This window comes from Mobula hypostoma, chromosome 13, assembly GCF_963921235.1.
Source record: "Mobula hypostoma chromosome 13, sMobHyp1.1, whole genome shotgun sequence".
Taxonomy (NCBI): Eukaryota; Metazoa; Chordata; class Chondrichthyes; order Myliobatiformes; family Myliobatidae; genus Mobula; species Mobula hypostoma.
This window is the reverse complement of record NC_086109.1, coordinates 89,103,219-89,126,712: the sequence shown is the minus strand read 5'-3', so window position 1 is coordinate 89,126,712 and position 23,494 is coordinate 89,103,219. Positions and strand designations below refer to the sequence as shown.

Here is a 23,494-nt window from a genome sequence, read left to right as displayed (position 1 = left end):
CAGCACGGTCCGCACTGTCAGGCTCCTTCGGTTTCCCCGCCAACGAGCAATTCGCTGATGGAGTAGACCCGCAGTACTTTAAGTTCTAAAAGTCCGGAAGGGTCTTGTGATCATTAAAAAAATAGGTTTAAAAAAAAAAGACAAGAACACCTTTGGTTGACCCCATAGCAGCCGCTGCAACCGAATGCGTAGCCATCTTACTGGAAGACTGCTCATGCCATATACTAACCACTCCCTATGTAAAAATGTTACCCCTCAGCTTCCTGCTCAGCTGTAAATTGCCCCTAGTATGAGGGTGACTGTCAGAACCTAGGAAGGATGGAGAGAATTGATGGGAATATGAAGACACGTAGTCCTCTTTTATTGTCATTTAGTAATGCATGCGTTAAGAAATGATACAATATTTCCTCCAGTGTGATATCACAAAACACAGGACAGACCAAGACTGAAAAAACTGACAAAACCACATAATTATAACATATAGTTACAACAGTACAACAATACCATAACTTGATGAAGAAGTCCATGAGCACAGTAAAGTTCAAAGTCTCTCAAGTGTCCCACATCTCACGCAGACGGGAGAAGGAAGAAATACTCTCCCTGCCATGCCGACCACAATCCGACTCTGAGTCATCCGAAAACTTCGAGCTCTGATCAGCTATCTGACACCGAGTACTGAGCGCCATCTCTGTCTGAACAATTCGACCTTCTTTTTGGTCATCAAAAGCGGGCAAGGCCAGGGATTTTGAGGCCTACCCTCCGAAAGATTCCCGACCATGCAGTAACGACAGCAGCAAACGAGCGTTTCAGAAATTTCTCTAGATGTTCCTCTGTGCTTTCACGTCCATTCTCCATCAAATCAGAATTGTCCACGGCCTCTATTTAACAGATACGATATCATTTTTCACTGGAGGGCTGCGCACGCGCAGGTGCATCGCCATCTTCTCCTCCTGCTTTGAGAGGAATAAAATCAAGGATTATTATAGGCTTAATGGGTGTTTAATAGTCAGCACAGACTCTGAGTTTGCTTCTGTGCTATATGACTCTTGTGCCTATATTTATGATGAGGCAATAAACCAAGTCTCTATTCTCTTAATTAACATAAAGGGCTCCTGTTTGAAGCTCCTATTCATTCACTTCTGTTAATTGCGCTGTATATTTGCATCATCATGTTGTAACCTGCCTTCAAAATTTATTCCTGTCTTCATTTCCTAGGCATCCTTGACTTTATAGGAAGATCGAGAGAGGTCTCACCAGTGTCCTGCGCATCCTTTTACCAGAACATAGGACATCAGAATTAGATCATTCAGACCATCAAATCTGCTCCGCCATTCCATCAAGGCTGATTTATCCTTCAAAGCATTACTGAAACAGATGATCTAATAGAGTCATAGAGGGATGGAACACCACAGTACAGACACAGGCCTTTCAGCCCACCTAGTCTATACCAAACTATTATTCTGTTTGGTGCCATTGACTAGCACCTGGACCATATCCCTCCGCATAACAATGAGTGATGTTATTACATAGCCCTTTATGTGAATTTGCTGTGCAGGGTTTTGTTGTGATGTCTCTTGAATGAGAGCAGCAAAAAGGGGCTGTGAAGTATTTTGGTTGCGAAATGCATTACATAATGCAAGTTCTTCAAGGGCCACTTAAGACGGGCTATCAGCACCACCTGTTTCAAGATGAAATATGAATCAAGGACTGAGGGGAAATGAAAAATACCTTAAAGCCAATAGAATTGCTTGAATTTGGAATTTCCATTTATTTTTAGCACGGACTTATTTTGCAATTGTATATTTTGAAATCATTTAATACCAATTTGTTGTTTAGGCACACTGTCACTCATTTCTGAGTTTTATCTTTCCCCAGCAGAAAGACTCATGTACAGAATCAACACTGAAAGCAATATCTGAAAATGGAACCACTTGAAAAGTGTAACTGGGGATGGGTTGTCAGCAGCATATGCTCCCTGAGCAAACATGTAATTATGTAAGAACCTTCCATCGGGGGAGGAATTGCTCAAATCCGAGTGGGAATATAACTTGTAAGCATTCCCCACTATCAGAATTCCAAACCAGAGCAAAGTAATCTTTACTTGGACAATTCCATAGGCGGAAAGGCAGCAGGAGAAAGAGGACTTGACACAGAATTGTTGCAGGATGGCTTGGATGCACCGGTTAAAAAGTTAATTGGTCATTGTAACTTCTCCACAGGTCTTCAGGCTTGAATGTGAACGATGACAGGTAAATCCTTTCCTGACATTTTTGATTTTTTAAAGTAATGTAAATATTTGATTTGCAGACATCCAAATAATTCCATCAATGTTTTGGGGAACCTGTCTTGGATTTTTTTTTGATTTATATACTGTTGGTAAATTTGGGGTTTAGTTATATTGAATATATTTCTTTTCTTGCTATTTCTACAGTTTTTTCCTTTTGGTGAATAAGAGCTCATATTGGCAATTTGATTTCATGGTACTGAAATCCCCCATGGTCTCTCACCCAACTGATACTGGGCAGCAACTTGAACAGATCAATAGCCCTGTAGGCTTTTTGGAGGTTATAGGTGGTCAAGCCTGATCCTGAATGAAGGGTCATAGCCTGGAACGTCAACTGTTTATTCCTCACTTTAGCTGCCTGACCTGCTGAGTTCCTCCAGCATTTTGTGTGTGTGTTGCTCTGGATTTCCAGCATCTGCACAATCTCTGGTATTTCTGATCTAGTTGTCTCTAGATATTCATGACCGTAGCAACCACAAACAAAGCCAAATAAAAACAGGATGCTGGAAACACTCAGAAAGTCAGGCAGCATCTGTGTGAAGAGAAACAGGCCCAGTGTTTCAAAGACCCTTTGTCAGAACTGGGAAGCCCAAAACAATTTCAGTATTGCAGAACTCACAGTAACCCCTTATCATTATTGTGTGAAATTAGGGCAGACTATGAGATCAAGACAGATCAAGATAAGCATTAGAAGTTCTTGGCTTCCCGATCTCGCCTTCTTAATGTATTGATTCCTCATGCAGAATTCCAATAAACCAACTAATTCCCAGATACTTCCATTGTTGAGAATTCCAAACTTCCCTCTCACTTCTCTTTGTTAATACACTAGTCTTATTGATAAGCTTGAGAGATGCTGCATGGAGATTCCTTCAGTTATGAAGAGATGGTGTGAACTTTCTGAAATTTATTTTTAGGCTCAGCTGTAGCAATGTCGGGGAGACATTTTATCATGGAAAAATGCTTGGTGTCCTGGAGTCTTAAAGCTATTTAGGGAGGATTGGAGAGGAATTGAGGAGAAAAATTTTCACCGAAAGCATGGTACGGTTAAGTCTGAAATTGATATGGGGAGAAGGCAGGAACAGGGTACTGATTGTGGATGATCAGCCATGATCACAGTGAATGGTGCTGCAGGCTTGAAGGGCCGAATGGCCTACTCCTGCACCTATTGTCTATTGATATTAGCAGAGGCCCCCCTTTATTAAAAATAGTACTTAGAATGTGCTGATGAAATATAGATTACAACTAAATATTTGTATGTGAAATAAGGCTCTTCTGTGCATTTATGGTAAGCACAGATATGAATGGCTGAATGGCTCCCATGCTGCAAATTTCTTTGGTCCTCTAATTCCATAACATCATGAATAACTGGTTCTCTTTCCTGACTGTGTGTATACTTGATGTCAGCAGGGAATGTGCTAAGTTTAACAGAAGCTCTGATGGGTCCTAAAGGATTGGGGTTAGCCTTTATTTCAAGAAACAATTACATACTGTAGTCTTTCTTATTGAATATTTAGAGGAAGGAGATTAAAGAAAAAACAGCTAACTGACAGTTTGGAATCCCAACTGTCATGCAGTAGATAGGGTAATTGTTCCTGTTTTTCTGATATTGGCCTGGACGTAACATTGTCTGACTTGCACCTTTGATTAATCACATATAGGCTTTATAACAACTTGGTCTGAAGTGGAAAACTACATAGATCCCACACATCAATGGAGATTTTGATAGACCACTTAGAGAGAAAAGACTGTCTACTATGCCAGAAGGATCGTAACCTGAAGATATTGATTAAGCATAATTGACAACAGATCTAAAAGTGGGTGAGGGCAATTTGGTCTTGAGTAGAAAGTTGTTATGATCTGGCGTTGACTGCCTAAAGGGATTGAGTCTGCACATACAAAATGGATTGCACTGATTTTGGGGGTTCAAGAGTAAAAAGCTGGGCATGGGGGGGGGTGGGGTGGGAGGCAGGTGGAACTGACTTAATGTCTCTTTGAAAGACATAGGACGGCCACGATGGGCTTGAAAGTATTCTAGAGTGAAGAGTGACTCTATATATCAAATGGGGATAGTTAAAAGTTTAATTTTTTTTTTTTTATTTCGAGATTCAGCACAGAACAGGCACTTACGGCCCAGTGAGCCTCACCACCCAGCAACCCCCCTATTTAACACTAGCCTAATCACAGGAGAAGTTACAATGACCAGTTAACTTTTTAACGGGTGCGTCTGTGGAATGTGGGAGGAAATCCATGTGGTTTGTGGGGAGAATGTACAAACTGCTTACAGAGGACGTCAGAATTGAGCTCTGAACTGAAGATGCCCCAAACTGTAATAGTGTTGTATTAACCGCTATGCTACTCAGTGTGCTTGGTGGATAATCATAAATGTCATATAGAAACAAACTCAGTGATCTTTCTAGTCCGGGGATTCCCAAACTTCTTTATGCCATGGATGGAAACAAGGCGTATGTGGACTCCAGGTTGGGAACACCTGTTCTAGTCAGTGACATTCTTGACAAACTACGTCATAAAGGAGAGTCACAGTGTAATACAGCATGGAAACAGGCCATTCAGCTTAACTGGTCCATCCGAACCTGATGGCATGAACATTGACTTCTCTAACTTCCGCTAGGCCCCACCTCCCCCTCGTACCCCATCTGTTACTCTTTTTTATGCACACATTCTTTCTCTCACTCTCCTTTTTCTCCCTCTGTCCCTCTGAATATACCTCTTGCCCATCCTCTGGGTCACCCCCCCCCGTCTTTCTCATGATCCTCTCGTATCCCCTTCTGCCTATCACCTGTCCAGCTCTCGGCTCCATCCCTCCCCCTCCTGTCTTCTCCTATCATTTTGCATCTCCCCCTCCCCCTCCAGCTTTCAAATCCCTTACTCACTCTTCCTTCAGTTAGTCCTGACGAAGGGTCTCGGCCTGAAACGTCGACTGCGCCTCTTCCTATAGATGCTGCCTGGCCTGCTGCGTTCACCAGCAACTTTTATGTGTGTTACCCTCACTACTAGTCCCAGTTGCCTTCATTTGTCCCATAACCCTCTATGTACCCATCCATATGCCTCTTAAAAGTTGCAATCGTGCTAGCCTTGACCACGTCCTCTGGTAGCTCATCCCAGGTACTCACTGTCCACCATCACCTGCCTCTCAGGTCTCTCTTAATTCTAGTTTTAGACTCCCCAACACTGAGAAAAACATGACGACTGTCCACCTTATCCATATTCCTCGTAATTTTATAAAATTTGAGGTTGCCTCTCATTGTCCTATGCTCCAAGGAATGAAGATCCAATGTGGCCCTATAATTCAGAACCTGTTGTCGAGGTAGCATTCTTGTAAATCTCTTCTGACAACGCCTTTATAACAGGTGGCCAAAACTGTATGCAATACACAAGTGCGGTCTCACCAACAACTTGCAGAGCTGAAACATTATGTCCTATTCCTAAACTCGATGTCCTGACTGATGAAGGCTGGCACGCTGAGCGCCGTCTTCACCACCCTGTTGATTTGCTTGGCCACTTCCGGCAGACTTTGCACTTGTATGCCCAGATCCCTCTGTTCCGCAACACTTGTCAGTGCCCTGCCATTCACTGCACAAGTCCTCCTGTAGTCTTAATGTCCAAAATACATCATCTCACACTTATCTCTGTTGAAAGCCATTTGCAGTTCCTTGGCCCATCTTCCTAACTGCTCGAGATCTTCTTGCATTTCATTGTCACCTGCTATACTACCTCCTAATTGTGCATCAGCAAACAGTGGGCACCATGGCAGCGTAGCAGTTAGCATGACACTACTACAGCTTGGGGCATCAGAATTTGGAGTTCAGTCGCGGCATCCCCTGTAAAGTAGCTCTGTATCCCCTTCCCGTAAAATGCATAGGTTTTCTCCAGGTGCTCCATTTTCCTCCCACAGTCCAAAGATGTACCGGGCAATGAAAATCCAAGCCAACCGGAAGAAAGAAGCATCTCTCCAGCCGTTTTAAGTACTCAGAATCAGACCAAGGGAATGAATTTAAATTGTGTTCCCCACCACAGTTGAACAGATGCATTTCTACCTGGTGGAACAGAATTCATCCTCAGATCGGTATCTCCAAGGCTATTATCTACCCTTCTCCCTTGCTTCCGAAATTCAACAATTAAAACTATCCCAGCCTCAAAATCCATCTTTGGTTGTTTTCCCCCGGACCTGTTGATCTCTATCATTCTAGTTCTGCCCTTGTGATTCCTCAGCCCTCTGAGAAAGCGACATGTTCTTTGTAACTGCAGATCACTGCAACTTCCTAACTGAAAGAGCAGATTGGAGATTATTCTAGACCTCTATCAAATGCTGCACTGACTGAGATTAGTTACACAGTGATATAGTCCTTGCATGTCTTAGAATCAGAATTATTATAGTTGGCTTATACAGTATCATATGAAATTTGTTGTGCAAAGAATAAAATGACTATAAATTACAAAAATAGTGCAAATAAGAAGGGTTAACATAGTGGTTGTAGATTCATGGACAATTCAGAAATCTGATGCTGGAGGGAAAGAAGCCATTTCTGAATTGTTGAATGTAGGTCTTGAGCTTCCTGTACGTCCTTCCCAATTGTAGGAATGAGAAGAGAACATGTCCTGGATGGTGAGAGTCCTTAGTGATGGATGTCACCATCCTGAGGCACTGTCTCTTGAAAATGTGCCCGATGGGAAGGGTTGTGCCTGTGATGGAGCTGGTTGAGACCATAATTCTCTGCAGCCTCTTGTAATCCAGCACACAGGGGCTTCCATATCAGCCAAATCGTCCTCATACTTTGAAACTACCTTCTCAAACATTTTCACCTTCCCAACCTTCACAGGTTGAATGCAGGAACACAAAACAGAGATGGCTTCCACTTTGTGCAGTGTGTTGCAATGTTTACATGTTGTCTTAAGAAATCCCATCTTTAATAATATTTTATCTAGCAATCATTTAGAAGATGCATATTCTCATTTAACGATCGTAAAAGTAATGGCAAATAGCTTTAACGTGTGTATTAGTTTCAATTAACGATTCGGTGCAGGTTAACATTGTCGGTTGGGAAAGAAACCACAATTAATCTCTTTCTTGCTTTGACACTAAATCAGGAAGGGGACAACTGAGAAAACTACACATGGAGCCATCCAGATCAAGAGCAGGAATCCAGCTATACAAGCGGAAACAGAGTCTCAGGTAACAAGTAACTACACTTAACAGCAATCATGCCAAGTTAATTCAGGAAAGTAACTCATTCTGCCCCAAATTGTGCTGGGGATTTAACAAAAAAAATAGTTCTGTAACTTTTCTTTAAGGTATTTGCTGTTTTCAGTCATGTTTCCAGACCTGGCATCAGCTTGGGGAAGTTTCCTTTCAGCTACAACTATGATGTAATTGGGAGTGAGAGCACTGACAGTTTCCTCTGGCTGGTATGGGGGATTTTGAATTAGAGCATTGTCCTACTCCACCTGAAAACCAATCCAGGCTACACATAACAGATTAATAATATGTGATCTTTTTACAGTCTAATCTGAGAATTCTCTCCATAAAGCTTTTCTCCTTATTTTTTTTTGCAGTTAAAGATCAAATAATTGTCATCTACACAAGTACATGTATGTATAGGTGCAATGAAAAACTTGGCTGTATTGCACCATAGGCACATAGGATCAGATAAGCAGCATTTGCAAGAAAAATATCAATTAAACTTAAATTATAAACAGAAACAATGGTTCCTGAAGAAGGGTGTCGGCCCAAAATATCAATTATTTATTCATTTCCATTGATGCTGCCCAACCTGCTGAGTTCCTCCAGCATTTTGTGTGTGTTGAGACTTAAATTATACATGGTTTCTATAAAAAAGAACACTATTAAAACAAGAAGTAAAAAACAAAGACCATTTCAGTGCGAAGTGATAGAAGTGGTCATGGTGTTGCTAAACTGTAGTGATTAGGGCTTTGCTGGTTGGTTCAAGCACTGAATGGTTGAAGGGAAGTAGCTGTCTGTGAACTGGGTGGTATGGGACTTCAGGCTTTTGGACCCCCTGTTCGATGGTAGCTGCGAGAAGATGGCATGGCCCAGAAGGTGGGGATCATTGATGTTGGGTGTTGCCTTCTTGAGATACTACCGATGGTGGGGAGGGATGTGCCTGTGATGTATTGGGCTCCGTCCACTATTCTGCAACTGCTTATGTTCCTGTACGTTCGAATTGCTGCACCAGACCATGATGCAACCAATCATGAGACTTTCAACAATACATTAGTAGAAATTTTAAGGTCTGCCTTAAAACTTGATTCCTTCACCCTGCTTCAGACCCATTTCTTTAACCTATCCATTTAGCAGTTATACCTCTGCAAAGTGCTTCCACTTCATTAAGGCACTGAGCTGGGGAGTTCCCACTATTTTTACATTGGCTTAACAACTACAGTGTTTGGAAAGATTTAACATCTCTGAATGGGCATACAGATGAGGCCTCTGTCGGTCAGGGTCGACCATGGATGTTGTGTCCTAGCTGTCTAGATACAAAAGCCAGGGCTGTACAATATGGAGAGCAAGCTGTTGCCCATGTAGCAAGCTCCCCTTCTCCACACATCTGATGAACCCAAAGGATTGGCAGAGACCGATACAGTTTGGCTCCAGCAGTAGCGCAGGAGTTGACAGTCAGCGTTGAACTCAACATAGGACTACCTTAAGGACTCCAGCTCTGGATTTTTCCCTCAGGATTTACTCCTGAAGCCTTCCCCATGGGTATAGCCACAAGGCAGCGGAGGTTTGAGGTCAGAGCTTTCCTTCTCCTCGATGAGCTGTCAACCATGGCTGGTGAGCCCCATCTGCCTGAAGCAACTGGTTTTAGGGTGCTAGTAGCCTGCCTTTGCCCCTTCTCCTGTCAGTAGAAACAGTACCACCGGGCTTAGTAGCTAAGCCACATGTGAAAACCAGGAGCTGGACTTGGTTGTCAGAGGCTATTTGAGGCACACACACCATTGGGAGCGTTTAATAGATAGTGGGTGCTTGTCTCCAGTACCAACCCTGGCAATAACAACCTTAAGGAACCTTGGGCATCAGAAATCATAAATTAAATTTGTATCTCTTATAGAAGAGACATTACAAAAAGCAAAACATGGGATGAATCACTTACATCAGAGCACGGTCACTCAGTTTTTGAGAACAGCCTGCTCTAGAGAGAATATGTGTCATATTCTTTCCATTTCTTGATGATTGACTTAACTGTACTCCAAGGGATATTCAGTGACTTGGATATTTCCTCGTATCAATCTCCTGACTTGTGCTTTTCAATAACATTTTCACAGAGTTGCTTGGAGTGTTCTTTTGTCTTCATGGTGTAGTTTTTGCTTGTGATACTGACTCACCAGCAGTTGGACCTTTCAGATACAGGTGTATTTTTACTACAATCAATTTGAAATACCTTGACTGCACACAGATCTCCAAAACAGATCTCCATTTAACTAGTTATGTGACTTTTAAAACCAGTTGGCTGCACCAGTGATGATTTGGTGTGTCATGTTAAAGGGGATGGGGGAAGGGTTAAATACTTATGCAATCAATTATTTTGTGTTTTATGTTTGTAATTAATTTAGATCTCTTTGTAGGGATCTGTTTTTACTTCGACAGGAAAGAGTGTTTGTTGATCAGTGTTAGAAAAGCCAAATTAAATCCACTGTGATTCAATGTTGTAAAATAATAAAACATGAAAACTTCTGGGGGTGGGGAGGGAGAAATACATTTTATAGGTGTGTGTGTATATATATATATATATATATATATATACACACACACCTATAAAATGTATAGGTATATCTGGAACACACTGCCAAAGGGGATATGATAATGATATTAAGAGACACCTAGACAAGCACATGATCAGGCAAGGAATGGGGTGGTATGGATCAGATGGAGTTAGATAGGACTGCTTTACTTTGGTGTCATGGTTTTTGCAGACATTGTGGCTGAAAGGTAAGTTCTTTCGCTGTGTTATTCGCTGTCCTTTTTTGTGTGTTCAAAAGACATTGCTCAATTTAAAAAGAACTTATGGCTTTGTGGCCAAGTCATGGAAGCAAAGCATCTGCAGGACTTGAACGGATGAGGAGAATGGGCGAAAAGTGGCAGATGGAATCAGTGTTTGGTCATGCATTTTGGTAGAAAGAATAATAGCATAGACCGTTTTGTAAATAGGGAGCAAATTCAGAAATCAGAAGTGCAAAGTGATTTGAAAGTCCCAGGATTCCCTCAAGGTGAACTTGGAAGTTGAGTTGGTAGTAAGAAGGCAAATGCAATGTTAGCATTCATTTCAAGAGGACTAGAAAATAAAAGCAAGGAAGTAATGCTGAGGCTTTATAACATGTTGGTCTGGCCACATTTGGAGTATTGGGAACTGATTTGGACCCTGTGTCTAAGAAAGTATGTGCTGGCATTGAGAGGGTCCAGAGGAGGTTTACAAGAATGATCCCAGGAAGGAAAGGGTTAATGTATGAGGAGTCTTTGATGTCTCTGGGGTCACTGGAATTTAAAAGAATTGGGGGAGGGGACAAATCTTATTGAAATGCTTAGATAGAGTGTACGTGCAGAGGATGTTTACATTAGTGATACAGTCTAGCTCCTTAGGGCACACACTCAGAATACAAGGACTACCTTTTAGTACAGAGTTGAGGAGGAAATTCTTTAGTCAGAGTGTGTGAATCTGTAGAATTTGTTGCCATAGATGGCTGTGAAGGCTAAGTCATTGGTATATTTAAAGTGAAGGTTGATAGGTACTTGATTTGAAAGGGCATGAAAGGTTACAGGGAAAAGCCAAGAGAATGGCAGCACACACAAAATACTGGAGGAACTCAGCAGGCCAGGCAGCATATAACCATATAACAATGACAGCATGGAAACAGGCCATCTCGGCCCTTCTAGTCCGTGCCGTACTCTTACTCTCACCTAGTCCCACCGACCTGCACTCAGCCCATAACCTTCCATTCCTTTCCTGTCCATATAGCTATCCAATTTTATTTTAAATGACAACTTCGAACCTGCCTCAACCACTTCTGCCGGAAGCTCATTCCACACAGCTACCACTCTCTGGGTAAAGAAGTTCCCCCTCATGTTACCCCTAAACTTTTGCCCTTTGACTCTCAACTCATGTCCTTTTTTTTGAACCTTCCCCACTGTCAATGGAAAAAGCCTATACACATCAATTCTATCTATCCCCCTCATAATTTTAAATATCTCTATCAAGTCCCCCCCTCAACCTTCTACGCTCCAAAGAATAAAGACCCAACTTGTTCAACCTTTCTCTGTAACTTAGCAGATGAAACCCAGGTAACATTCTGGTAAATCTTCTCTGCACTCTCTCAATTTTGTTGACATCTTTCCTATAATTATAAGCATCAATGGAAAAGAGTACAGTCGATGTTTTGGGCCAAGACCCATATTTCTAGCATCCGCAGATTTTCTCTTATTTGAGCCAGGAGAATGTGATTGAAAGGGAAAAGAAGTCAGCTATGATCGAATGTTAGATCAGACTTGAAGGGCTGAACGATCTAATTCTGCTCCTGTATTTTATGGTCTTATGGTCTAAGAAGTATGTCAGTAAATTTTTAGATTATAAAACTGGCCCTTCCAGTGCAAGCTGCTGACTAGTTTATCAAGGATTTCCATCAATCTGTTTTTCTGTTAACATTTATCACTCTTTGACAACCCTGAGACGATATCATTGGCCTGGGGAAAGTGACAGCTGAAATAAAGCAGTTGGTTTACAGTCTGTTATCTGACATCTTCTCTTAGCTTAACAACTTCGAGATCATTTGTCTTGTGTCTAGTTTATAAATCCAGTCAGGCAGTTCTCCCAGTTCTCATTCGTCTCCAGTTGCTGAACTGAGCGGTGGGTCACAAAATCCTAAAGACAAGCAGGACATAAGGGCACAAATTTAAATAACAATTTAACTTGAGCCAATACATTTCTTGACTAAATATGTAACTTGAGTAATTTAGTAGAGACAACCCCAGTAAGGTCACAGCTAATTGGATTTTCAAAATCAGAATCAGGTTTATTATCTGTGATATATGACCTGAAGTTGGTTGTTTTGTGGCAACAGTACAGAGCAATACGCAAGAAATTACTATAAGTTATAACAAGAATATATAAAAATAAACGTGGCATGCAAAATGAAAGCAAAATTGTAAGGTGGTCTTCATGGAATATTCAGAAATCTGAGGCTATTCCCCACTCTGGCCTCTTACCTCTTCTTCTCACTTGCCTATCACCTCCCCCCGGTCCCTTACTCCTACGATCCAGTCTCTTCTCTTGTCAGATTCTTTCCTGTCCAGTCCTTTACCTTTCCCACCCACCTGGCTTCCACTATCACTTTCTAGATAGTCCTCCTTCCCTTCCCATCCCCTTTTTAAATCTGGTATCTGTCTTCCTCCTTCCTTTACCATCCTGAAGAAGGGTCTTGACCGGAAGCGTCGACTGATTATTCACTTCCATAGATGCTGCCTGACCTGGTGAGTTCATTCAGCATTTTGTGTGTGTTGCTAATCAATAAGCATCCATTCAAGTTAAGTTTCTGTTTAAATGTATGTCCCCTGATAATTTTTCTATTGCAGATTTAAAACCAACTGCATAAAGTTGGCAGGCTGAGGGTGTTTATTTAGGATCTTAATTAAATGTTAAGATGAGAGGCTTGAAGTTGTTTTGCATCCTGTTAGCTGGCTCTGACATCTCAATAGCAATGACAACCAATTTTAATCATGTATCACTGCCTGTGAAGTAGGATTTCTGTTTAAAGGAGAAGCAATGAATAGGCACAATTAATTAAAACTCATGGCCCAGGTGTTCCTGAGAGATGATAAATAAAGATGCAACTATGGGGTGCAAATACAGTTTTTAATTAGGTTCTCGTTAATTGCCTAGAATTATAGTTAAGTGGTTTTGTTTATTATTATTTTTCCAGGCTTTGGGCATCACTGGCAGGGCTGACTTTTATTGCCCTTCACTAATTGCCTCTGGGCTAGTTCAGAGATTAATCAGTGTTGGCTGTGAAATGTGGGACATCTAGCTAGTGCTCTCTGACCACAAGGGAATGATCAACTGATTTGATTTGGTTTGAGGAGATTTGGTGTGTCACCAGACTCTAGCAAATTTCTACAGATGTGCCATCATCATCATCATCATAAGACATAGGAGCAGAATTCGGCCATTTGGCCCATCAAGTCTGCTCTGTCATTCAATTATGGCTGATCCTTTTCTCCCCTCCTAAGCCCCATGCTCCAGCCTTCTCCCTGTGACTATGATGCCATGTCTAGTCAAGAAACTACCAAGCTCTACCTTGAATACACCCAACGACCTGACTTTCACAGCTACCTGCGGTAACAGGTTCCACAAATTCACCACCCTCTGGCTAAAGAAATTACTCCACATCTCCGTTTTAAATGGATGCCCTCTATCCTGAGGCTGTGCCCTCTTGTCCTACACTCCCCCATAACGGGAAACATCCTTTCCACATCTACTCAGTCTAGGCCTTTCAACATTTGAAAGACTTCAATGAGATCACCCCTCACCCTTCTAAATTCCAGCGAGTACAGACCCAGAGCCATCAAATGTTCCTTGTATGATAACCCTTTCATTCCCAGAATCATTGTAAAACCTCCTCTGAACCCTCTCCAAAGCCAGCACATCTTTTCCTAGATGAGGAGCCCAAAACCGTTCAAAATGCTCAAGGTGAACTCTCAGCAGTGCCTTATAAAGCATCACTCTTGTATTCCAGACTTCTTGAAATGAATGCTAACATTGCATTTGCCTTTCTCACCACCAACTCAACCTACAAGTTAACCTTTAGGGTGTTGTGCACAAGGACTCCCAAGTCCCTTTGCATCTCAGAGTTTTGGATTTTCTCCCTGCTTAGAAAATAACCTGCACATTTATTTCTACTACCGAAATGCATGACCATGCATTTTCCAACATTGAATTTAATTTGCCACTTTCCTAATCTGTCTAAGTCCTTCTGCAGCCTACCTATTTCCTCAGCACTACCTGCCCCTCCACCATCTGCAAACTTGGCAACAAATCCATCTATTCCATCATCTGACTCATTGATATACAGCATAAAAAGAAGCGGTCCCAATACCAATCCCTGCAGAACACCACTAGTCACTGGCAACCAACCAGAAAAAGATCCTTTTATTCCCACTGCAAGTTGAAATCTTCCGTGACTATTATAACATTGCCCTTTTGACACGCCTTTTCTATTTCCCATTGTAATCTGTGGTCCATATCCCAGCTACTGTTGGGGGGCCTGTATATTAACTGCCATCAGGGTCCTTTTATCCTTGCAGTTTCTTAACTCAACCCACAAGGATTCAACATCTTCCAATCCTATGTCACATCTTTCTAATCATTTGATGCTATTCTTTACGAGCAGTCACATCACCCCATCTGCCTACCTTCCTATCCCTCCAATGTAAAGTAACCTTGGACATTCCGCTCCCAATTACAACCATCCTTCAGCCACAATTCAGTGATGGCCACAACATCATGCCTGGCAATCTGTAATAGTGCAACAAGATCATCCACCTTATTTCTTATACTCCGTGCACTGAGATATAACACTCTGAGTAGTGTCTTTGCTACCCTTTTTGATTCTGCATCCCTAATGCACTAATACTCAGCCTGCTGGCTGTAATTTTGTCTTATCATCTGCCTGCCCTTCCTGACAGTCTGACTGCATGCTTTCTTTGTTTTTTTACCATCCATCTTCACTCTGGTTCCCATCCCCTGCCAAATTAATTTAAACCCTCCTCAACAGCTCTAACAAAGCTGCCTGTGAGAATATTGGTCCCCTTCAGGTTCAGATGCAACCCACTACTTTTGTACAGGTCATACCTCCCCCAGAAGAGATCCCAATGATTCAAAAACCTGAAACCCTGCCCCCTGCAGCAGTTTCTGAGCCGTGCATTAATCTGTCAGATCATCCTATTTCTACCCTTACTTGCTCGTGGCACAGGCACCAGTACAGAAATTACTACCCTGGAGGTTCTGCTTCTCAGCTTTCTGCCTAGCTTCCTAAATTCTCTTATCAGGACCTCTTTGCTTTTCCTTCCTATGTCATTGGTACCAGTATGTACCAAGACATCTGGCTGCTCGCCCTCTCCCTCCAGAATGCTGTGGACACGATCTGAGATGCTCCTGACCCTGGCACCTGGGAGGCAACATATCATTTGGGTGTCCCTTTCACATCCACAGAATCTCCTGTTTGTTCCTCTGACTACTGAGCCCCCTATTACTACCACTTCCCTCTTCTCCCTCTTTTCCTTCTGCACCATGGACCCATGCTCAGTGCCAGTAATCCATTCTCTGTGACATTCCCTTGGGAGGTCATCCCCTACAACAGTATCCAAAATGGTATATTTATTATTGAGGGGAATGGCCATAGGGATGCTCTGCACTAACTGCCTATTCACGTTTCTATTTCTCCTGATGGCCACCCAGCTACTTGCCTCCTGCAGCTTAGGGGTAACTACTTCCCTGTAACCCTGTGGCTTCACGTGACCCTGATAGGGGCTGGTGTGGTGGGGGTTGCTAACCAGATGCCATACCTTGCCTAAGATGACCTGCAGGCTAGCGGAGGGAAGGACCACTTTTCACCTCCTTTAGTAGAGACGTACAGTATCTCCACTCTGCCACTCTCGAGATGTACCATGGAGAGCATCCCGACTGGTTACATCACCATCTGGTATGGAAGCCCCACTGCACAGGATCGGACAGAGCTGCAAAGGGTTGTAAACACAGCCAGCTCCATCATGGGCATTAGCCTCTCCACCACTGAGGGCACCCTCAATTGGCAATGTCTCAAAATGGCAACATTTATCATTAACGACCCCCATCACCCAGTACATGCCCTCTCCACATTGCTACCATCAGAGAAGAGGTACATGAGCCTGAAGGCACACACTCAACATATTAGGAACAGCTTCTTTTCCTCTGCCAACTGAACACTACCCCTCTTTTTGCACTACTTTTCTTATTGTAACTTATAATTTTTTATGTATTGCACTGCTGCTGCAAAACAACAAATTTCACGGCATATGTCCGTGATAAAAATCCTGAACCTGAATTTAAGATTCAAGAAAGTTTTTTGGCTCTGCCATCTCCAAAAGGTCAACGGAAGATGAGGGTGAATATTATCACCAGAAGGATCTTGCCTCTACTCAGTTACTCATGTCATGTTTTTAATCAAATGACCAGAATCACATAAGACCGGACCATTTAAGGTTGGTAGGTGCCTCTGGAAGGGGGAAGAACCAGCTCTGAGCTGGAGGCATTCACGATGAGAAGATGCCAAGGAAGTGATTTCAATCAACTCTCATTAGAAACATGAAGGCAAGCAGAAACAACTGAGGGTGAACAAGGTAAAAGACAATGGTTGACATCTCAGAGCAACCACATCTCTTTCCTTAGCAATCAGGCTCCATCTCTCTTGATTGCCATCCTATCACAGACATTCCCCTTGTACTCTCCAAACCCCAATGGTAGCTCCAATATGTTTGACTTCAAACTTTTCTTGGTACTGCATTGCCAGGAAGTCTTTGTTTCTCTTTCCCAGAATTTGCTAATTTTTGCTTATCGCAAAAAATTACAAAAATGTACTGATCGGCATAAATCTTTTGTGCTTTGGTCTTAAAGGAGTAATTGATCTCCCATGTTAAGGGGCAGATTCATTGCATATGAAAAATATATTCTCATGAATCTGATTGTTGAACTAAACCAATGAATTTGGACCTGTAATGTATCAGGTTAATTGTAGACACAGTAGGAAGACTTTTTGCATTTGTTATTTTGAGTGTGATCGTAAATCTAGAGAGAGTGAGTTCCCCTACCACCCACTGGATTAAAAAAAAATTTTCCCTTGTCTCCCCTCTAATCCTTCCGCCAATTACTTTCAATCAGTGTCCACACTGAGCCCTCTGGAAAATAGGTCCTTCCTTTTTTCCCAAAGTATTTTGCATTCATCAGCACTTTTCACTTAAGGCTTGCTGACCGTAGCAGAAACACCACAGTATCTTCTACAGCTAACTTTTTACTAACACACTTTCTGTTAAAGTACAGTACTGTGCAAACGTCCTAGACGCAAATTTTGAGCTAGGGTGCCTAAGACTATTACATAATACTGTAGTAATTTTGTGTATTGTACTGTACTGCTGCCATGAAAAAATAAAGAAATTTCATGACATTTGTGAGTGATGGTAAACCTGATTCTGTTCTGGGTCTCTATTGTGTACTGAGAGTGGGAAGGGGACAGGGAGAGGGGAATCATGGCTGGGAAAAGGAGAAGGGAGAGGGGAGCGAGCAGGAAGCACCAATGAGACATTCTGTAATGATCAATAAAGCAATACTTTGGAAACAAATGACCTTGCCTGGTGTCTCAGGTCTGGGTGTGTCTACACCCATGTCATCTCCCACCCCGGCACTCCTCTGTCACTTGTCCCACACCCCTCCCGCAGCACTCCACCCTCGCCATTCTAACATCCTTTCCTCCTGCTAGATTTACAGACTTGCTCTCTGCTCCACGTTGACCATTACAGTACTGTGCAGAAGTCTGAGGCACCCTATATATGTGGCTAAGATACTTGCACGGTACTGTATAACTGCTAATCTTGAAGTATGTAAAATTCTGATGGGTTTCACAGGGTAGATCTTGGAATGTTAATATTAGAATCAGAATCAGATTTATTATCATCAACATGTGTTGTCAGATTTGTTAACTTAGCAGCAGCAGTACAGTGCAATACATGATAATATAGAAAAAAAAATAAGTAAATCAATTAAAGCAAATATATGTATGTTTATTAAATTGTTAGATTAAAAATAGCGCAAAAACAGAAATTATACAGATAAAGGGAGGTAGTGTTCAAGGGTTCAATGTCCATTTAGGAATGATATGGTAGAAGGGAAAAAGCTGTTCCTGCATCACTGAGTGTGTGCCTTTAGGCTTCTGTACCTTCTTCCTGATGGTAACAATGAGAAGAGGGCATGTCTTAGGTCATGGGAGTCCTTAATAAAGGACGCTGCCTTTCTGAGGCACAACTCCTTGAAGATATCTTAGATACTTTGGAGGCTAGTGCCTAAGATGGAGCTGACTAATTTTACAACTTTCTGTAGCTTCTTTTCATCCTGGGCAGACAGTGATGCAGCCTGTCAGAATGCTCTCCATGGTACATCTATCGAGGTTTTTGAATGTTTTAGGTGACAAGCCTTCTTTATAGCAGCGCTGATATGTTGGGACCAGGTTAGATTCTCAGAGATCTTGACAGCCCAGGAACTTGAAATTACTCACTCCCTCCACTTCTGATGCCTCAATGAGAAGGAGGTTATTTACTCATCATCCTTCTGCAACCTCCTTGTCCTGCATCGATGCTGAAGTGGTGTTAATTTAGTTTTATGTCCTCAAACCTCATATTACATGGAAACACGGGCTTTAAATAAAGAGGAGGCCACTGTGCCTGTCACTGCCCTGAATTTGAAACTTACTATGAAGAGTTGCTGTGGAATAAGTTTTACTAAATTTCATAACCTTATTTCCTTCACTATCCCTACATCTACATTACCTTCTGTAAGTAATTGCTGGTATTTTTCCAATGAATGAGTATAGCGAAGAATAAATTAAAATTCCTTTTATAAATGGTTATCTTTTTAAATTAGATTCTTTCAAGTCAAGTTTATTGTCATTTAATTAGATACATGTACGTAACATACATAACCATATAATATATATAGAAATAAGACAACGTTTCTCTGAACTAGGGTTTAAAGTACAGTAGTAGACATAACACATATTGCACAATACTTATGAAGGTAAGGATAAAACCTATAGATGAATCAAACATAAATAACAATCTAAAGTGCATAAATTAAATATTGTATGACATGTAACAGATTAACTGATGACACTTCGAATATGATGTGGCAAAGAGTTTAGAAGCCTAATGGCCAGAGGGAAGAAAATGTTTCCCATTATGACCGTTCTTGTTTTTATGCACTGCAGTCTCTTCCCTGATGGTAGAAAGTCAAAGGGGGATGCTGGATGGATGGGTGGGGTCCTTAATAATACACTAAGGACCCTGTGTACGCAGTGCTCCTGATAGTGTTCTTAATGGATGGTAGGGAGACGCTAATGATCCTCTCAGCTGTTCTCACAGTCCTTTGTAAGGACTTCTAGTCTGATGCTTGGCTGTTCCCATAACCAAGTGGAGATGCAGCTTGTCAGGATGCTCTCAATGGTGCTCCTGTAAAATGCATAAGATGGGTTGGGGGAGCCTTACTTATCTGAATCTCCGTAGGAAGTGGAGGCACAGCTGTTTCTTCATGTTCAGGAAGGTGATATTATGGGACCAGGTGGTGTTACCTGTGATATGAGCTCCCTGGAACTTGGTGCACTTAACTCTCTCTACGGAGGAACAATGTATTGTAGAGGGGGATGGTACTTCTGCCCCTTCCTGAAGTCCACAATGATTTACTTGGTCTTCTTCACGTTCGGGTTTAGGTTGTTCTCCTCCTACCAATTCACCAACTGCGCCACTTCCCCTCTGCACTCAATCTCGTCATTGGTGTTGATGAGGCCAACCAGTGTTGTGTCATTCGCAAACTTGATGACACAGTTTGAGCTGAATCCTGCGATATCGTAATGCGTCAGCAACGTGAACAGCAGTGGGCTGAGCACACGGCCTTGGGGTTTCTGCCTTTTATTAAACTATTTGACTTTGCATTACATTATTGGAAAGGTTCTTTTAGATCACTATCTCCAATTAAATCATTCTTTTATGAGTCAGTCTTCGTAATTTGAAATTAGATGAAGCAGACCATAAGATACAGGAGCATAATTAGGCCATTCAGCCCGTTGAGTCCCCTCTGCCATTTCATCATGGCAGATCCTTGATCCCGTTCAACCCCTTACCCCTGCCCTCTCAGGATGTCCTTTGATGCCCTCCAACCAATCAGGAATCTATCAACTTTTGCTTTAAATATACCCATGGACTTGGCCTCCACCTCAGTCTGTGGCAGAGCATTCCACAGATTCACCACTCTTTGGCTAAAAAAAAAACCTCCTTACTTCTAAAAGGTTGCCCTCAATTTTGAGGCTGTGCTCTCTAGTTTTGGTTACCCTCACCAGAGGAACCATCCTCTCCACATGCACGTATCTAGTCCTTTCAACGTTCGGTAGGTTTCAATAAGATTCCCCCCTCCGCCCAGCATTCTTCTAAATTCCAGTGAGTACAGGCCCAAAGCTGCCAAATGCGCCTCATATGTTGGAAGCAGTTTGAATGAAGATTGATTTGGAGGAGTTAAAGTCAGTGTTCAAAGTAAAATAAGTAACATATCTTAGAGTCATAGAGTTATTGCAAAGTACTGTACAGAAACAGGCCCTTTGGCTCATCTAGTCTGTGCCGAACATTCTTCAGAAGAGCAAAAGAATATTCCATGTATGTTGAATGGTGCCACAGCAGTAACCTCTCACTTAGCATCAGCAAAACCAAAGAGCTGATTATCAACCACTGGAGGAAGGAGCTGTAGGTCCATGAGCCAGACCGCCAAAGGGGAACAGAGGTGAACGGGGCAGCACTTTAAATTCCCTCACTTTTTCATATCACAGGATCTATCCTAGCACCAGCACATAAATGCCATTACAAAGAAGGCATGACAGTGCCTCTACTTTCTTAGAAGTTTGCACAGATTTGGCATGTCATCTAAAACTTTGATGAACTTCAAAGGTTCAGTTATTATCAAAGTACGTATCCAGTATACAACTCTGAGATTCATCCTCTCCAGATTCAAGATTCGAAGTACATTTATTATCAAAGAATGTATAAATTATACAATGTTATATTGCATTAAATTATAGTCAGGAAACAAAGGAAAGTCATGGAAGTAAGTTAAAAGAGAACCAGTAAACTGACCACCCCCCCCCCTCCCATGGCACAAAAAAAGAACGGCAACATGATCATAAACCCCACAAACCCCCTTTCTCCAGCACAAAAACACAATAAGTGGCCCCCAAATCTCCCTCCCCAACACAAAAAACCTAATAAAAATGCAACAAGAACATCGACCCCCAAATCCCACCCCCCACACAAAAAAGACAATGAGAAAGAACGGGCAACAACACATAACATGAAAACCATAACACTAAAAAAAATCCATAGTCCATGGCCCAAATCCATAAATGTAAAACCTTGGTAACATGCTAACACACCACATAAACGCAGAGGTTCCCCCCCCCCCCCCCCCGGGCCATGCAGCACCTTCTCTGACACATTTCCAGACACACATTTAAGGTGAGAAACAGACGTAAAGTGAAATAAACAGCTTCGTGGTCTATCTAGAAGGCGTTGACTGAGGGAGCATTGTTCGCAGGCACCATCTTGGCCAGATACATAGTGGAGAGTATCCTGACTGATTGCAGCATAGTCTGGTATGGAAATGCCAATGCCCAGGAATGGAAAAGTCGACAGAAAATGGTGGATACAACCCGGTCCAACTCAGGAAAAGGCGTCTCCACCACTGAGCATATTCACAAGGAGTGCTGCCAAAAGAAAGCAGCAACATCAACAAGGAACCCTGCCATCCAGGCCATGCTCTCTTCTCGCTCCTACCATTGGGTAGCAGGTAGAGATGCCTTGGGTCCCACTCCACCAGGTTTAGGAAGGGTTATTACCTGACAACCATCAGGCTCCTCCTGAACCAGCATAGATAGCTCATGTTCTCAGTTTTTATTGTCTGTCTATTTATCTATTTACCTATTTATTTATTTATTTATTTGTTTGTTTATTTACTTACTTGCTTCCTTGCACAATTTGTCTTCTTTTGCACATTGAATGTTTACCAGTCTTTGTTTATGTATAGTTTGGTTATTTATAATATGTCTTTATTTTCCTGTAAATGCCTGGAAGAAAATGGATCTCTAAGTAATATATGGTGACATATATGCACTTTGATAAATTTAATTTGACTTGAATGTTTCCTGTTCAATATACAGAGCCTGAAGATTTTTATAGTTTCAATACCATAAGATTATGTTGTGTTTCCCTTTAAGCTAACAGTGTATGAGTTTTATACCTATATATAATATTTAACATTAATTTGTAGGAAAAATAACCTTCCTTGCTCTGTATTGTATGTCTATAGTCCATCCTTCAGCAATAAAAGAGATGAATTAATATTTTAAGGGAACATTTTCAATGATTCTATATTGCTTAATTCCCTTTTTGTCTCAATATCCATAGTTCAAGTTTATTGTCATCTGACTGTACATATATACAACCAAATGAAACAATGTTCCTCTGGACTATGGTGCACCGACAATGCATATATCACGCATGGCATATAAGACAAAATATTACCACAAATAAGTTAATAAAATGTAATCATAATGCATGTGAAGTGCACAGCACAGGTATACAGTAAACAATTAAGTAAACAGCTCGCTGTGTGGTATTCACACTCTAGGGGAAGAAGTTGTTACCCATTCCTGATTCTAGGTCTGATGCTCCGATACTTCTTTACTGTTTAGAAACCAAAGAAACCATAGAAAAACTACAGCACAGAAACAAGCCTTTTGGCCCTTCTTGGCTGTGCCAAACCATTTTCTGCCTAGTCCTACTGACCCACACGGACCATATCCCTCCATACACCTCCCATCCATGTATCTGTCCAATTTATTCTTAAATGTTAAAAAAGAACCCGCATTTACCACCTCGTCTGGCAGCTCATTCCATACTCCCACCACTCTCTGTGTGAAGAATGTTCAATGTTCTCTTTAAACTTTTCCCCCTCACCCTTAACCCATGTCCTCTGGTTTTTTTTCTCCCCTTGCCTCAGTGGAAAAAGCCTGCTTGCATTCACTCTGTCTATACACATCATAATTTTATATACCTCTGTCAAATCTCCCCTCATTCTTCTACGCTCCAGGGAATGAAGTCCTAACCTATTCAACCTTTCTCTGTAACTGAGTTTCTCAAGTCCCGGCAACATCCTTGTAAACCTTCTCCGCAATCTTTCAACCTTATTAATATCCTTCCTGTAATTTGGTGACCAAAACTGAACACAATACTCGAGATTCGGCCTCACCAATGCCTTATACAACCTCATCATAACATTCCAGCTCTTATACTCAATACTTTGATTAATAAAGGCCAAAGTACCAAAAGCTCTCTTTACGACCTTA

The 23,494-nt window shown here is 41.8% G+C and overlaps 1 protein-coding gene across 1 annotated transcript in view; it reads left to right on the top strand.

Moving 5' to 3' along the window:
• The first annotated feature begins 2,220 nt into the window (after positions 1 to 2,220).
• The window catches only part of nox5 (NADPH oxidase, EF-hand calcium binding domain 5), a 94,593-nt gene continuing 73,319 nt past the window's right edge, over positions 2,221 to 23,494 (top strand). Inside the window, exons 1-2 of the mRNA XM_063066554.1 lie at positions 2,221 to 2,249; positions 7,391 to 7,475. Of these exons, the coding sequence (XP_062922624.1) occupies positions 2,243 to 2,249; positions 7,391 to 7,475 (92 nt within the window). The 5' untranslated portion in view covers positions 2,221 to 2,242. The remainder of the gene's footprint in view (positions 2,250 to 7,390; positions 7,476 to 23,494) is intronic.